At 34.5% G+C, this 17,326-nt stretch overlaps 1 protein-coding gene across 8 annotated transcripts in view; it reads left to right on the top strand.

Moving 5' to 3' along the window:
- SLC16A7 (solute carrier family 16 member 7) overlaps positions 1-11,382 on the top strand; it is a 191,087-nt gene extending 179,705 nt beyond the window's left edge. For all 8 annotated transcript variants that reach the window (XM_027071366.2, XM_027071368.2, XM_027071367.2 and 5 more), the window contains one exon: positions 3,237-11,382. In XM_027071366.2, coding sequence (XP_026927167.1) covers positions 3,237-3,508 — 272 coding nt within the window. In that variant the 3' untranslated portion in view covers positions 3,509-11,382. The remainder of the gene's footprint in view (positions 1-3,236) is intronic.
- The last annotated feature ends 5,944 nt before the right edge of the window (positions 11,383-17,326 follow it).

Here is a 17,326-nt window from a genome sequence, read left to right on the forward strand (position 1 = left end):
TCTCTCTCTTACTCTCCCCCGTTCATGCTCTGTCTCTCTCTGTCTCAATAAATAAACGTTTAAAGAAAAATTAAAAAAAAAGAATTTAAGTTAGACTGATAATTAGTAACATAATCTTCAGGTTTTTATGCATATCTGTTTTTTTGTGCTTATAAAAATGTATCATAATAATAAAATTCCACCTTTTATTTATCATTGATGAACAAATTTCTGTTTATATTAAAAAGAGTCAAAAATTTAAAATAATGCTATCAAAAGGTCAGGATCTCTTTTCTTATTGGAGTACATTGGTTACATTAATATGTTACATGCCTAAGGATAGCATACTTTTATAATATTGCTGACAGAAAAATATGAATATATATACATATGTGTGTGTGTATATATATATATATATACATATATACATGTACATATATATATATATATATATATATATATATAGGAAGGAAAAGAAATTCATTTTGAACAGATACTTACATTTCACACTTATAAACTATAAGGATTACTTTTAGATTTTTAAGATCTGAAATATTTCAGTCATGCCTATGAAAGTATCTGTGCTAGGGGCACCTGAGTGGCTCAGTCGGTTAAACATCTGACTTCGGTTCAGGTCATGATCTCACAGTTCACGAGTTCAAGCCCTGTGTCGGGCTCTGGAGCCTGGAGCCTGCTTCAGATTCTGTGTTGCCCTCTCTCTCTCTGCCCCTCCCCACCCTCTCTCAAAAATAGACAAACATTAAAAACAATTTTAAAAAAGAAAGTATCTGTGCTAAATTGCACACTAAGGAGACTAAAACAAATGTATAAGTGCATTTTTGAAGTTAAGACTTTGTTTAATCTTAGACTTTCATGTTGTAAACATTATGTGGGCCAGTCTTTTCCAGTAACCACTGGAAACCATTGTTTTGCTTAATACTAAACTTAGGTATTCAGTTAGACTCTTGGCCTGACACCCAGTGGTCACAGTAACTGCCAGGCTCAATGTAAATTTTTCCATGTATGTAAGTCAGTCTTTAAACTGTTTCCTACATGACATTTAGGTATAATTTTTTTAATACCAGTATAATTTACATACATTGTTACATTAGTTTCAGGTATACAATATAGTGACAAGGAATCATTTTGAATTGGGAAAATTTGTATTTAATTTATTGATCTTAAGGTATCATTGACCTTTTGCCTTGCTTTTCCACTTGGTCAGGAATGAGTGGTACAGCTATTGACTTTTTCTGTCTACCAGGGAGGGCTGTCCTCTCCTGTCTAGCACAGATGTTTTGGGTGGTATACCTTTTAATATGTATATACTGTGGCACCAAAGCAATTTTCAAAAAGAATGAAAGCTAGTCTTATTTATCAGCCAAATGATTTTGCTGCATAAGACAAATACAATTGACCTATCTTTTCCTACAGAATTAGTTTTACCAAATGGGTTTTAGAAGCCTATTCATGAGCAGCAGAATTCTTAGTATTAACAGAGAAAATTGTATTTCACCAGCCATGGTGGGAATAAAAAAAAAAAAAAAAGAAGTCAGGTCAACAGACATGGTAGGTAGGCTGTAAGAATGAAAATGAAGGAATATGATTTGATTATTTCTACCTGTGCTGAGAACCTGTATTATGGGGCTTCTGGGTGGCTCAGTCTGTTGAGCGTCCGACTTCGGCTCGGGTCATGATCTCACAATTTGTGAGTTCGAGTCCCGTGTCAGTCTCTGTGTTGACAGCTCAGAGCCTGGAGCCTGCTTCAGGTTCTGTGTCTCCCTCTCTCTCTGCCCCTTCCCCGCTCATACTCTGTCTCTCTCTGTCTCTCAAAAATGAATAAACGTTAAAAAAATTAAAAAAAAAGAATATTTACATCAGTTTCAGTGTTCTTGAGTCCTTATTGTGTTAATATTGCCAAACCATTGCACCAGTAGTGACAAAGACAATAATTAATTTGGGGCTCCTTGTTGAAGCTCTCAGACCATAGCCACAATTATCCATTTTTTTCATACTGTATATGTCTCCTGCTACCACAGATTCTCCTTGATGTTTAGACTGGCTTCTTTTCTATAGCCTTGATCGCTGATAGAATAATGTCTGGCACATGGAGGCACCCAGTAAATACTTTCGAATGAATGAGTGTTGTATTTACCTCTCATACAGTTGCTGTTGGTGCTACTTTTTTTTTTTTTTTTTTTTTTTTTGCTACTCTTATTAGTAGAGCAGTGGAAGGTAGAGAGAGTATGGTTTTGATTTTTTTTTTTTCAGCTCAAATTTTCACTGCTGTCTCACAAACAGCTGAAGTTTCAGTACTGGAAATCACATCTGGTTTCTTGATGATGCTAAGAAATTCCCCAAACATTTAGAAAATATGTCAATAAGGTAACCCAAAGTGATATTAATTCTGGTTAGACTCCAGATTCTGCCACTCACTGGCTATGTAACCATGGTCAAATTACTTCCTAGTGCTCTTATAAAGATTAAATGAGATATTACCTCATTTAAAAGTGTTGAGCCTAGGGACACCTGGGTGGCTCAGTCGGTTAAGCGTCCAACTTCAGCTCAGGTCATGATCTCACAGCTCGTGGGTTCACAGCCCTGTATTGGGCTCTTTGCTATCAGTGCAGAGCCTGCTTCAGATCCTCTGTCCCCTCTCTCTCTTCCCCTCCCCTGCTCGTGCTCTGTCTCTCTCTCTCTCTCTCTCAAAATTAAATAAATAAACATTTTTAAAAAAAGTGTTTAGCCTAGTGCTGGGCATAGAGAAAGCATTGAGTAAATATTATGCCCTGTCAAGAACCTTATAAAAGCTTTTGTGTCTTTCCTAAAAAATGTAGTATTTTCCTCTGTATTTTCTTTATTGAAAAGAAGCATGGAAAGGATGAAGCAGTCTCAGTGTGTAAATATTAATAGATAAATAGATCTATTTATATACATGTAAATACAAAAAACATGCCTCACACATACATGTATTTACAAATATACACCCAAACAGATATATATATATACCTACTTTGTCTTGGTTGTACAATTTTACTGAGGGGAATAATCTTTAATAAATTTAACATACTGGTAGTATAATGCTGTGTGTGCTTGTACATGCCTTTTCTATGCATATATAGAAGACATAATCGAGGACATTTTTTTGTTAAAGTCTCATTCAATATTAAATAAGAAATAGGTATACTTATCAAAAATGTCATCATTTTATGGCTGTTTTATTATGCTATCTTAAAAGATATTCTTTTGTCTCTTAGGTAAATTGGTGGATCAAACTGGACAATATAAATACATGTATATCGCCTGTGGAGCTATTGTGTTCCTATCAAGTGTGTGGCTACTTATCGGCAATGCTATAAACTACAGATTGCTTGCAAAGGAAAAGAAGCTGGGAGAAGCAAGGAAGAAGAAAATGAGTTCGCCTGAGTCCAAAGAATCTGAACCTTTGAACAAATCTAAACATCATGATGTCAGCATCAAAAGTACAAGAACAGAGAATAATCCCTCAGAAAGAGAAACTAATATTTAATAAGAATCTCATCTCTGATTTCAGTGTTTATGACTTTATTAGGAGTATTTTTTTTTCCAAAATATTGGAAAGGTTTTTACTTGAAATGAGAAGTCATAATTAAGGATGGAAGTGAGATTTTCCTCAATGGCAAATTTTTATAAGTTTGTTTTTTAAAACTTGTTTGGGTAGTTAAAATTCGAGGTTATGCCTATAAAGAATCCATGCAATGGGTTTATTTCCATACGTGACTCTGGTTGTGGTGGTTAGAGTAATTGTAGAGTCTTCCAGTGACTTCTGGTCTTGGTTATAGAGATCTGAATCCCAAATCCCTGGTTTAAATAGCGAGAAGGAATATGTTTAATCAAATAAGAATACCCTGTCTAGATTGTAGTTTTCAGTGTTAGATGGAATTGAAGGAAAATGAATTTTCTTCTAATGTGCACATGCACACACACACACACACTCACCTGTATTTACACACATGCGCACAGAGTATCTAGAGGACAAAAGACAAATAAGTTCAGAAAGAATATTATCACTATACTTTTTTTTTAACTTTAAAAACAAATCCGTGGAGAGTGAAGAAATGTATTAGGTCTGCATACTACTTTGTAGTGTAGATTTTAAATATAAGAACATGGGTGAAATGAAGATGATCTTAATTTGAAAACGCAATTAACTGCTGTAAAAAATAAAAGTATTTGCATATATAAAATAAATTTGAAAAAAAAACAACCCTCCATTTTAAACCATTATTTCTGAGTACTGTTAAATCCATGCATGTAGTTTCTTTGAGGATGGCCATTAGTACTTGGTGCTAGAGAATAGAACCCTCAAACAATTTTCAGAATTCTTACTTAATATATAAATCAAATTAAAAGCCTAAATGATTCTTAGCAATGAGCTACGTTCATTAATTTTAAAAGGATTTTAGTTGCTAAGCCAGAAAGTAATAAGCAGGGATTTCTTTTAATCAGGACTCAATCCAGACTCCCTGTCATAGACTTCAGAATGGAATCTACCAGAAACCTGGTTGACAGACTGAAAAATAGGCCAAATTCTAATTTTTCCCACTCACGTAGCAGTGATCAGAGACTTACTGTTATGAGTGACCCATCTGAATAAAGCTGACTAAGAGTGAGAGGTGCTTCTACTGAGGCCTCCAAGTTCTCCCATTTTTATCCCCTCGCCAAAATGCAAAAGCAAAACAGAGAAAACCAAATGGGCCTTTGATTCCACCACTGAGATTCCTCACGTTGTGGGAATGGCAGCTCTTCAAAATCCCACCTACTCCCAGTCAGACTTCCTGCTGCCAGTGAACATGACTAGGAGACTGTTAAAGGTTTCTAGAACTGGAAGCTGTATGTTAGTTGGCATATACTTGTGAAGGGTAGGCATAGTTTATCATACGATAGTAAGAAGCTTGCAGCATTGTGGGCTGGGTTAATATAGCGGTTTCTCATTTTCATAGCGATGTTAAAACATCTGAGAATCTGAATCACCCTTGAGTATGGAAGCATATGACAGTTACTGTGAGCTCAGAACTATAAATACAATTTAGAGTAATAAAGTACTTCTAAACAAGGAACAATTTGTGCCTTATGGCTAATGCGATAAGTATTTATATTAATAAATCTAAAGTTTAAGCATATGATTAATAAAAAACATTTAGTGCTTGATTATTGAAGTGATGTTACTATTAAGATGTCAAAAATGAATTTGCCATTCTTTTTTTTTTTTAATTGCTGTAGAGGCAGGTGCTATTCTTGTTTCTTATAAGAGTGCACCTGGACACCAAGCTTTTGTGATAGTTAATGTTAGGGATTTGATTTGTAAAATTTATGCACTGGTTAAGCATGGGGCTCATATTTAGGAAGCTATAGAAAATTCCACATCTCATTTATCTTTTTTGCAGATGAAGAGGTATTTGTATTTTTTAAATATTAAATAAAACAACTTGTGCCAATATGATAGATAAATCAGGCAAAATGTGGCAGTGTTTGGCTGTCTTTAATTTAGTTTTGCCCAGTCTTGAGTCTTGAATGAGCTGTTTTCATTTTATTAGTGCTTTTGTATTCAGCTCTGATTCATCGTAAGAAATGCAACATGATAAATTGTGTAGTGGGTGTCCAGTATTAAAGATTTCCAAAAACTGTCTTCAGATTCTCTGAGGATACCTATTTAAATTAATACAGATATAATATCCCAGGGGGAAATAAACAGCAAAGTATTGATAGTGGGGTTTTGTGCCTACGGCTTTATAGTCCTTTTTGTCACTTGCTGGTACAGACAAGCTGGTGGGTGCATTCCAGTGCCTTCCTCCATGGAAGGGGGTTTATTCACTTATTGATGAGGTTTTTATCAGGTCAAAACCGATTCGAATTTGTTGTGTTGGTCTTTGGTCATCCTCATTAAATTTTCATTCCTAACACTGTATATTAGATTGTTAAAAAAGAATGGGAAGTAAAATTGCACAAATATGTAGCCATACCCAGCAGTAGCATTACACAACGTTACAAAATGTGCAAATATTAATTCCCATACGTACATGTTGGAAATTAGATCAGAACACACCTGAAACACTGACACAGACTCATGTACAGGATTGAGAATTGTTCCAGGGTAAAGTAATCTTCTAGTCATTCACTCTCCACTCTCTTGAACTTGTTAGAATACCTGTTGCTTTAAGAGAATCTTTGGAGACTGAGCAGAAGGTACCAACTTAGAAATTCACATAGTTGCGTAACTAGAGGAAGCAGTATAGTTGGCCTCTGAGTCTGCAGCAATTAGCATATTTCTTCCCCTAGGGAATGATGGGTTTTAGATGTTCAAGGTGTCATGAAGCAAATTCAGAATATACACCATTAAATTTCCTTTTAGTCTCATTCTGTCACTGAGGAATTGTGCAGAAGGGAGGTTATAAACCAAGGTACCAAAATAATTCATGATCACTGGATACTTTTAGGTATTTTTCTACTTGTGATAACTGAGCAGCCCATGTCTTTCACAATTTAACCTTAAATATGCCTTCACTAATTTATGAATCGAATATTGGGTTTAGGCTTGTCCTGACCTACCCTACTCTCTTTCCTTTTCTGGGTCAGTATCTAATGTATTTCACATTGGAAGACCTGATGTTTTCTCAATGTAAATTCACAAGGCTCATGAGTTTCAGTTCTTTAGTATCAAGTTCCAACCACCCTATCTCATGACCCATCCCCTGAAACTAGAAAATAAATAAAATAATTGTCTGATATATTTAAATGTGCACTTTCAAAATCTAGGCACGTTTTTTCACTCCTCCTTCTGTGGCTGCACATGACAATTGAGGATACAGGAAAAAGACTTCAAGTATATGATACAAATGTAAGTTTTTATATTGATGTCATAAAACATAGAGATATCCCTAATCACTTAATTCAAAATAATTTTCCATCCAAAAGAACCTTTTTAAAAAAGGCCCTCTCAAATGTATAATGTTGCACACTTTTAATAAAACAATTAAAAATCGTGATCATTAGGATGCATTTAACAGGGAGAAAGGATAGGAAGTGAAAAGAGAAGTAATATTTATAGCATGCATTTTGGCTACATAATACCTTTTAATATTCAAACCAAATTATAAGTAGAGGCTATTGGCCTGATATAATAGATGAGAGAAACAAAACCAAAAAATCAGACACACAAAGTTCAGCTAATTACCCAAAGTTGAAAAGTAGTATGTGACAGAAATAGAACTAAAACTCAGGTTTATCTGAGAGCAGAAAGAGCCCCTAGGGTGTTCACTACCATGCTTTCTTCCAATAGAATCTATAGAAGCAAGGTAGATAAAATAGAGATATAAGAAATTTAAAACCTATATGGTAAACTAGTTAGGTTTAACTGTAATTTGTAATCTGATTTATTTAGTGTTCATTAGAGACTGTTTGCCATAAACTGAATACATAATTTCAAGTTGCTTGCTTTTCTAGCCCATGAAAATTATCCCAAATAATGGTAATGATTGTATAATAACCCTAATTGTTTTAATACAGCTTTTTTTTTCATAAAAATAATGACATTTATATGACTCAGGCATAATATATTTTCCCTGAGGTTGGATTTAGAAGGAAAATGTTATTTTCTTTATGGATAAATAATTCCCATATTAGTTGCTACTATTATGACTCAAAAATAAAAAGTACCTTATACAAATCATATTCAGAGATACAGAGATTCCCATTTATAGGATCATCCCAAGCTATCAAAGAAATTTAGAAAGATTGTAAGATATAATTGACTTGATTTATCTATAAAGTATTTATTTTCCTCATTGAATGCAACTGCCCCTTAAAGCCCTAACTCATTTTTCAAGTTTCCTTGAGCATCTGTAATTGCCATTCTCCATTCTGTCCATTTGTTCTTTAGACAGAAAAGTGTCATTGCTTTTGTCCTTTCCCTCTAGACTTTTGGCATCCATAGAATATTGTTCTCAAATATATATATATATATATATATATATATATATATATATATATATATATATATATATATATAGTTCTCCTTAGCATTGTCTCAGATAGTACACTTCTAGTGTCTTACATCCTTCACAAAACCACACATGCTGTATCTGGTCTTCTTTATTTGTGATTTGTAGGAATGGCCATATTCCTGGAGCCAGCAGTATATATTTTTGGCCATGACCTCTCATCTTCACAAATAAGAGAACTTGTGTGACTATAGGCTTGAGGTATCCTGCATAAGGAACGTGCTTATATTCTAGAAGACATTTTGTTAATGAGTCTTCCTTATGCATGATAGATATATAAATGAATATGATTTTTGGGAATCTAGAAAAATCGATCTTCCTGTCCTTGACACTCACTATCTTGGATGTTTCTAATTTTCTTAAAGTCCCTCACAACTTTGAGAAACAAAGCTTAACACCCCATCACAGCACCATTACATATCTTCCTATACGCAGTTTTAATGCAACGACATCCCCGACACATCATACCAAGTAGATTCCCTACCAAAACACTTCACAGTACCAAGAAGCATCAAAATTATTCAGATATAAATTGAAATTATCATCTTTACTTTATTCAACTCACTTCGTTTATTATGTTTTGATTTCTACACTTCCATGTGCGTGGTCTCCATGCACTTAGAAGCTGAGGGGCTCAATTATCAGTAATTATAATGCTTGTATAATGAAAACCATAAACTATCTTTGTTGGTAATTAAAAAATGAATAATTTTCTGAGCTCACATCATTTTTTATAGTTCTCATTTTCTCTTCTTTGCTCTCAATTGTTTGCACACTATTTCATTTTTAGCTCCTACAAGATCCTGCGATCTGATTGATGTTAGTCTTCCCCCACTACTGCCTTTCTTTCACTTTATTTCACTTACATGCACTTCTTGAAAGAATTTTTAGAGTATTGAGAATCATAATTTTAGGTCCTTGCCTTAAGAGGAAAAGTAATACTGCAAGCAGAATGTTTGGCGTTAGTAGAGCATATGGGAATTTTTTAGACCAAATTATTTCTCCCATCGCACCCCTGTGCTACCGTAACTCCTCACCTCCTTTTTTTCCCCTCATAACTATTTAAAAAAAGTTATTTTATTCCTTTTGGGGTGCCTGGGTGGCTCAGTCGGTTGAATGTCCAACTCTTGATTTCTACTCAGGTCATGATCTCAGGGTTCGTGAGTTTGAGCCCCACATTGGGCTCCACACTGAAGTGCCCAGCCTCCTTGGGATCCTCTCTCTCTCTCTTTCTCTCTCTCAATCTCTCACTCTCTCTGCCCCTCTACCACACATGCACATGCAGGTAGGTGCTCTCTGTCTCTCTCAAAATAAACTTAAAAAAGATAAATAAAAATTATTTTCCTTTGTTTTTCACAATATCTAGGTCAGCTTCTTTAACATTCTTCCTCTAATTCTGGGCATTTTTAATATAGAATTCTTGTTTTTCTGGCGGGTTTTAGTTACACTTCCCCTATGTGCATGAATGCCATGTTTTCCAGTGTCTGTATGTACTTGCTAATAGTGTGAGTAACATTCAGGAATATTTCAGTAGGTGATTAATTCATCACCTTTTCAACAAACATTTCTTCTTCACATGGCAAAATAAGCTTTTTTTTATTTCCTTGTTTAAAATTCTAATATGGCAAAATAAGTTAGAGAGGCTCTGTATGAAAACACAGATATTCAATATCTGTCAAGGCATAAGTTGGTAACAAGTTCTGTTTGGGGACACCTGGGTGACTCAGTAGGTTAAGCATCCACCTTCAGCTCAGGCTATGATCTCATGGGTCATGTCAAGCCCCACATCGGTCTCTGTGCTGACAGCTCAGAGCCCGGAGCCTGGTTCAGATCCTATGTCTCCCTCTGTCTGCCCCTCCCCCATTTGCACTCTGCCTTTCTCTCAAAAATAAACATTAAAAAAAATTTTTTTTAAGTTTCATTCAAATGAACAAAAGAATGTAATTCTTATGTGAATTTCAGGGTGAAATTTTAAAACACATTCTTTTAAGCTTTTTATGCTGCATTTGTTTTTTGTTTTACTTTAATATGCATCTAAAAAAGATTTTGAAGTTAGTCCTAGTTTGTATAGCTTGTTCATTAGAGTAGAGTACAAATTTTGGATATACTATTTAAAGGACTTTATTTTTCTACCACATGCTTTCTATTTCTAACTGAAGGATGAAGATTTCTGGATTTAGTGAGAAAGGATACGCAAACTAAAATGTTTATTTTCTGATCATTAGATGTAATTGTATTTTGATTTGTATCGTATTTTGGGTTTGATCTATTTATGTATCAAAAATATATTTAATTCATTTCATCTTCTCAACCCTCTAAATTAGGTTTGTTAGATATGCATGTTTGTACAGAATAAGACTATAACAGGTTAAGGGCTTTGCCTAAACAGATATTTTGAGTTTTGAATAAATGCAGGGTAGGAAGTAGAACCCAAATCTTTTGAATCCTGACTCATTTTTTTTCCTCCATTGCACTGAATAGGCCATACTATTTGTAATGGTGAACTTTATAGACTGAATACAAATTTACCTGGAAATATTTATTCTAACCTTGCTTCATAAAACCTTTATTTCCAGAGTGAATATATTTCTCCTGAGTCATACTTTGCAAAATCACATTTGTAAATTGAATTTGAAGAATATTTAATGATTTCCCACAGTGGATAATTCTGAGTAAACTGGACATAATAATTGGTGGGATGAATGATTGTGCACAATATGTATTTTTATAGCAATATCTAAGTCATTAAACATACTCTCCAATAATGTGTTTATAGAAACCATGTGTCAGTAGTCCATTAATTCCTTAATTATGTATGTTCATATTTTATTTTAGAAGCATCATTCACTTGTTTCCTAAAAATTTAATGCCAGAGCACAGAAAACACAAGTTTGTTAAATTATTAAGTTCTATGCAAGAGATTATTGCCACTGTATAATCCTGAAGAGAACACTCAACAATATTTCTTGATCCAGGTATCTGAGGATGGGTTGATAAAATTATTAAGATAAAATCTATCTAGAAAATTCTTGCTTTGTTAAATGGTCATTTCATGTATTTAACACCAAAATCTACAACAGAGGTCTGGCAACAGTAAAACTATAGTTTCTTTTACCTTAGAGATCCCATCTTCCTCTGTCCCCATTTATCTAGATAGATATTATTTTCAGATTTTCCCTTTGATTCTATTCTAGAAAAAAAAATCAGGTCTAAATAGAAAATCCCTTGTGAAGGGGATAGTGGTTGTTATTAGGAATTTGCTCTGTGAAAGTGTAAAAACAGTTTGTACTCTGTATTTGTTTGCTTAATTCATCAAGGCTATTCACCCTAAGAACATACTTTAATAAAAGTTTTGATAAACTGATGTGTCACAGTAAAATCTTTGATGAACAGGGCACATTACGTGTTTGCGGTCAGTGACATGTTATTCAGCCAAACAGACATCCATATGTACTCAGTGCCTTGTCATTGGGATGGGGAAAGCCTCAGTAGCTGCAGTGAGCGCATCAATAAATATGAGGCCCCTTCTTTGTAATGATGATAAAAATGAGATCGCAAATTGCTTAGATACGAGTCAGGTATAGAAATTCCTATGTTGGATATGGGAGAGTAGGATATTTCCACATATTTGCTAAATATTCCCTCCAGCTATTTTAAACTACTGTGTTGATTAGTGTTTCCTAGGGTGAATAATTTCCCATTTCTGAGGAATTTAAAAAAGTATTTTATTGGGGTGTCTGGGTAGCTCCGTTTGTTAAGCATCTGACTCTTCATTTTGGCTCAGGTCATGATCTCATGGTTCTTGGTGTGGAGTTCCACCCCTTGCTGTCAGGCTCCACGCTGACAGCACGGATCCTGCTTGGGATTCTCTCTCCCTCTGTCTCTGCCCCTTCCCTGCTCGTGCTCTCTCTCTGTATCTCAAAATAAATAAACTTAAAAAAATGTAAAAGAAAATTTAAAAAAATTACTATTTATATTCCTTCAATAAACATTTTTTTTTCTTATCCCATTGGTATATTGGAGCAGATATTAAAAGTAAAATTATGGGATAAAAGTCATGCATAATGACATGTTGTTAAGAAGACAAAAGATATTCCTTAGCAATAGCCACATCTAGCTAACTTTTCCAAGAATCCTTTAGGAGCTAGATTTAGGGGTTAATCTGTAGGATTATTTTTTTAAAAAATATAAATTGTATCTTGAGCTGTATTTTTATGATTTTTTAAGTGGAAGAATTAAAATGTAGTTGCTTTGTTCATCCTAAAGACCACTGAACAAAATGATCCTACTGTCTGTCACAGGGCCTATAGACTACAACTAAAATTAAAGAGAAGTTAAGAGACAGGGTGGTTTTGCTTGATAGGTAAGATGATTTGGTCAGTTGTTTTTATGACCTAAACCATGGTTGCATATAATTTCACTTTCCAAAAAAATCAGTAAGGTATAAAATAATTTGAACATCGATCAAAGTTTTAAAATGTAAGATAGAATGCACTTCTTATTGCCTTCTTACAGATGAAGGTACTTAAAGTATATGTATTTATTTCTATAATTTTTGCATATCCAGTAGTTCTGGACTTGGTAAATAAAACATGGGGTGAAATTGAAATGAAAGAGCTAACATTTTCATACAAATACGTATTTTGTTGTTAATTAAATATAATGTAGATCTATTTCAATCAGGAATATATTATGTTGTTGATTATTTTAAAGTATATTCAATTCAGTATGTTCCTACTTTATTTTTTTCCTACTTCTTCATTTTTAACGAAACTTGTTTGACTACTGAATCATTTACCACTTAACTTTCATTTATACTGTCTCTGTTAATTGTATCTTCTGTTTCTCAGCATAACTAATTTGAAACCAAATGTTGAATTCCTTTATGGGAGTACATATTTTGCCTGCAGTTTTGAATATATTTTCAAATTCATCTGTTTCTTACTAGAATGTGAGTTTCTTGCAGACAAAAATGTTAGTTAACTTTGTTATAATAACAGCTTAAATGCCTACCTAGCTAAGTACCATGCACAGAATAATTCATTTATTGAAATAAATGGATGGATCTAGATTATTAAATTAATACTATAGCATCCTATGATGCAGGCTGAATGGATATTAGAGGTATTCTCTGGCTAATTTTCAAAGTAAGGTATAGAAAACAAATACCTGTACCTTTTTTGTTATCTTAAAATTGATAATTCTGCTTTGAGGAATTCATTTTTATTTCATTAGTAAACATTCTGTGTAAATTCTGAAATATGCAGTAGCCAAACTTCCATGGTACATATTAACTAGTTTTATTTACAAAATCAGAAATGCACTATTAGGCTTCCTGGAAATAAATGTTGACAATCATTTTATTGACCAGAGGTGCTACTTATTTCCCAATATTTACATTCATCATAAGTGCTCTTGTCTACTAAGCTTTGGTTCCTCTTTTTTGGGTGTGGGTAGGGGGAGAAGCACACAAAACTAAAGCATCTTTTTGTCTGAATTATGCAATTGAGCATTGTATATATTCCTTTGTACTGTATTCTTATTGTATTTTAATCATTATTTCTCATTGCTCACTAATTTTTATTGCAGGCCTATGCTGTTTCTTGGAAAGTATATGAATATATATTTATATAATATATAGAAAACCTGTATTGCATATTAGGTTAAAACGACAAATAAATGTTCGTGCTAAATTTTGAAATGAAATCTGCCACAGCTTTTTTTAAGGACAATTAAATGCTATGCTATACTATGCTAACCAAAACAATTTCCCACATCAGCTCAAATATTAGGGTACTACTTTTTCAGAATGCACAAAATTGATGAATGTTATTGGAAGTCAAATACAGCCAAAATGCAAATTATTCTTAAGGGCTAAAATGAATGTCTACTGTTTGTTATTTTCCATGAGTATACAGAAGGAACACACTCATTTTAAAAAGAGAATATTACCTGCACCATAGAAGTTCCCATCAAACCACTTTTTAGCTTATTTTCCCTCCTTTAACTTTATTAAATAGACTTTATTTTTTTAAAGCAGTTTCAAGTTCAAGGAAAATGGAATAGAAAGTACAGCAATTTCTCATACTCTCCCTGTCCCATACACGCATAGGCTTCCCCATTCAGCATCTCCCCCACCACCACCGCCACCCAGAGTAGTAACTTTGCTACAATTCATTTTTGTAAAAATACAAAGTATTTTTAAATTTATCTTCACATTTCTTCTTTGAACCCTGTGTTACTTAGAAGTATGATGTTTAATCCCCAAGTGTTTGGGGATTTTCAAGTTCTCTTTCTGTTAATTGATCTCTAGCTTAATATTATTGTGGTCTGAGAAAAGACATTGCATACTTTCTATTATTTTAAATTTATTAAGGTCTGTGTTATTGCCCAGAATGTCTATGTTGGTGAATATTTCATGTAAACTTGATAAGAAAGTGTACTCTGCTGTTGTTGGATGAAGTAGCCCATAGATGTCATTATATTTAGTTGTTTGATTGTGTTGTTGAGCTCAACTGTGTCCTTACTGACTTTCTTCTTGCTGGATCTGTCCATTTTTGACGGAGGATTGAAGGTCAACAGCTGTAACAGTGGACTCATCAATATCTCCTTGCAGGTTTGACCTCATATTTTGACGCTTTGTTTTTAGGAACATACATATTAAGGATTGTTGTGGAAAACTGACACCTTTATCATTAAGTAATGCCACTCTTTATCCCTGATAACTTTCCTTGCTGTATATAAAGTGTGTACTATCTGAAATTAATAAAGCTACTCCTACTTTCTTTTGATTAGTGTTACCATAGTGTACTTTTTCCCATCCGTTTACTTTGAATCTATAGGTGTCTTCATATTTCAAATGGGTTTCTCAGAGGCAACATATAGGTGGGTCTTGTTTTTGTTTTACCCTAATAATCTCCTTGTTAATTGATGCATTTAGACCACTGATATTTAACATGATAACTGAATAGTTGGAGTAATATCTACCATAATTTGTTACTACATTCTATGTGCTGCCCTTGTTCTTTGTTCCTATTTTTGTCTTCCACTGTCTGATTTTCATGGCTTTAAAGGAGCATTTTATATAATTCCGTTTTCTCTCCTTTCTTAGCATATTGATTATATTGGTTATATTTCCTTTTATTTTTTTTTTTTTTACTTTTTTAGTGGTTTGCCTAGTGATTGCAATACACATTTACAACTAACCCAGTACTTCACAGGTTGTGCAAGTACCTTGTAAAAACAACACAGTCCTAATTCTGTTCTCCTTGTATCTCTCTTGTATCATTGCTGTCATTCATTTCATATATGTAGGCATATGTATATGTATGAATATACATGCATACTTGAGGACATTATTGCTATTACTTTTTTGGACAAAATATTATTTTTAGAGCAATTAAGAATAAGATAAATAGGGGCGCCTGGGTGGCTCGGTCGGTTAAGCGTCCAACTTCGGCTCAGGTCACAATCTCACCGTCCGTGAGTTCGAGCCCCGCGTCGGGCTCTGTGCTGATAGCTCAGAGCCTGGAGCCTGCTTCAGATTCTGTGTCTCCCTCTCTCTCTGCTCCTCCCCTGTTCACGCTCTGTCTCTCTCTGTCTCAAAAATAAATAAACGTTAAAAAAAAATAAAAATAAAAAGAATAAGATAAAAAAAAGTTCGTATTTTACCTTCATTTATTCTTTCTCGAATTCCTTTCCTTTCTGTCTATAGATCTGAGTTTTTGACCCCTATTATTTTCCTTCTCTCTAAATAACTTTTTAAAACATCTTTTAAAGGCTGGTCTACGAGTGAAAAGTTCCCGTAATTTTTGTCTTAAAAAACACTTCTCCTTCGGTTTTGAAGGATAGTTTTGCAGTATACAGAGTTATGGGTTGGGCTTTTTTTCTCTTGACATCTTCAATATTTCCTTCTACCCTTTTCCTACTTGAATGGTTTCTGAAAAGAAGTTGGATGTAAGTCTTAGCTTTGCTCCTCTACAGGTGAAGTGTTTTTTTTTCCCCCCTCTGGCTTCTTTCAGGGTTTTTTTTTTTTTTTTTTTGCCATATTTTTACTTTTCTATAGTTTGAAAATCACATGCCAGGTATAGTTTTCTTACATGTATCCTGCTTAGTGTTCTCTGAGCTTTCTGGATCTGTTTGGTACCTGATATTATTGGAGAATTCTTGGTCATTATTGTTTCAAATATTTCTTCCTCTCTTTCATCCTCTTCTGATATCCCCATTATACGTATGTCACAACTTTTGTAGTAGGCCCAATTGTTGGCTATTCTGTTCTGTTTTCTGTCTTTACTCTTGGTGCCTTTCAGTTATGAAGGTTTCTATTGAGATAGCCTCAAGCTTACAGATGTTTTTCCTCTGCTGTGTCTAGTTGACTAATGAGCCCATCAAAGGTGTTCTCCATCTCTGTGACAGTGTTTTTGATCTCTAGCATTTCTTCTTGGTTCCTTCTCAGAATTCTCCCTCTCTGCTTCTAGTGCCTCTCTGTTCTTTCACGCTGTCCACTTTATCCATTAGAGCTCTTAGCATAGTTGTTTTAAATTACTGATCTGATCATTTCAACATCCTTGCCATAATTAAGTTTGGTTTGAATGCTTGCTCTCCATCTTCAAGCTGTGCTTCATTCCTTTTACTATGTCGCATAAATGTTTTTCTTGATTGTCAGACATGATGTTGGTAGAAAGAACTGGAAGAAGGAAGTGCTTAAGTAAGCCTTTAGTAAGATGTTCTGTGCCCTGAACTGTGCATTTCACACGTGCTTCTTATTTTTCTTCCTTGCCACCCTACCCCCCACCCCCCACCAGCCCAGCCCTGGGTGGGACAGGATGGCTAGAGTAAGCTAGAATTGAGTATTTTCCTTCTTTCTCACAGAAAGCTTGGCGTGGGGGACTGTAATTGGATATTTCCCTTCCTTTATGTGGAAGCCTACAGCCAGGTGGAGCTGGGTATTTCCCTTCCCTTAAGTCAGTTAGGCTCTGATAAGCCCCAGCAGGTTAGGCTCTGGTTAGTTTCTTCTGAGGACAACCTCGCTGAGTAAAAACAGAATGCTCTGGAGCATTTCAAAATGGTTCCTTTTCCCTTCCCCCTGCCAGAAGCACAAGGGAGTTTTTCTCTGATATCCACCGTAAGCACTTGGTAAAGCCCTGGAGGAAAACCCAGAATGTATGGGGCTCTCCTCTCTGACTGGGTTCCCCTGGAGTTTTTAATTCTCAGACTTTTTAACGCTGAGACTTTGGCAATTACCGTTGAGGTTTTCTTACCCCGGCCCTGTTCCTGTGGAATTGCTGCTCGCAGGTGTCTGCTCTGGT

Source organism: Acinonyx jubatus, chromosome B4 (genome assembly GCF_027475565.1).
Source record: "Acinonyx jubatus isolate Ajub_Pintada_27869175 chromosome B4, VMU_Ajub_asm_v1.0, whole genome shotgun sequence".
NCBI classification, from domain to species: domain Eukaryota; kingdom Metazoa; phylum Chordata; class Mammalia; order Carnivora; family Felidae; genus Acinonyx; species Acinonyx jubatus.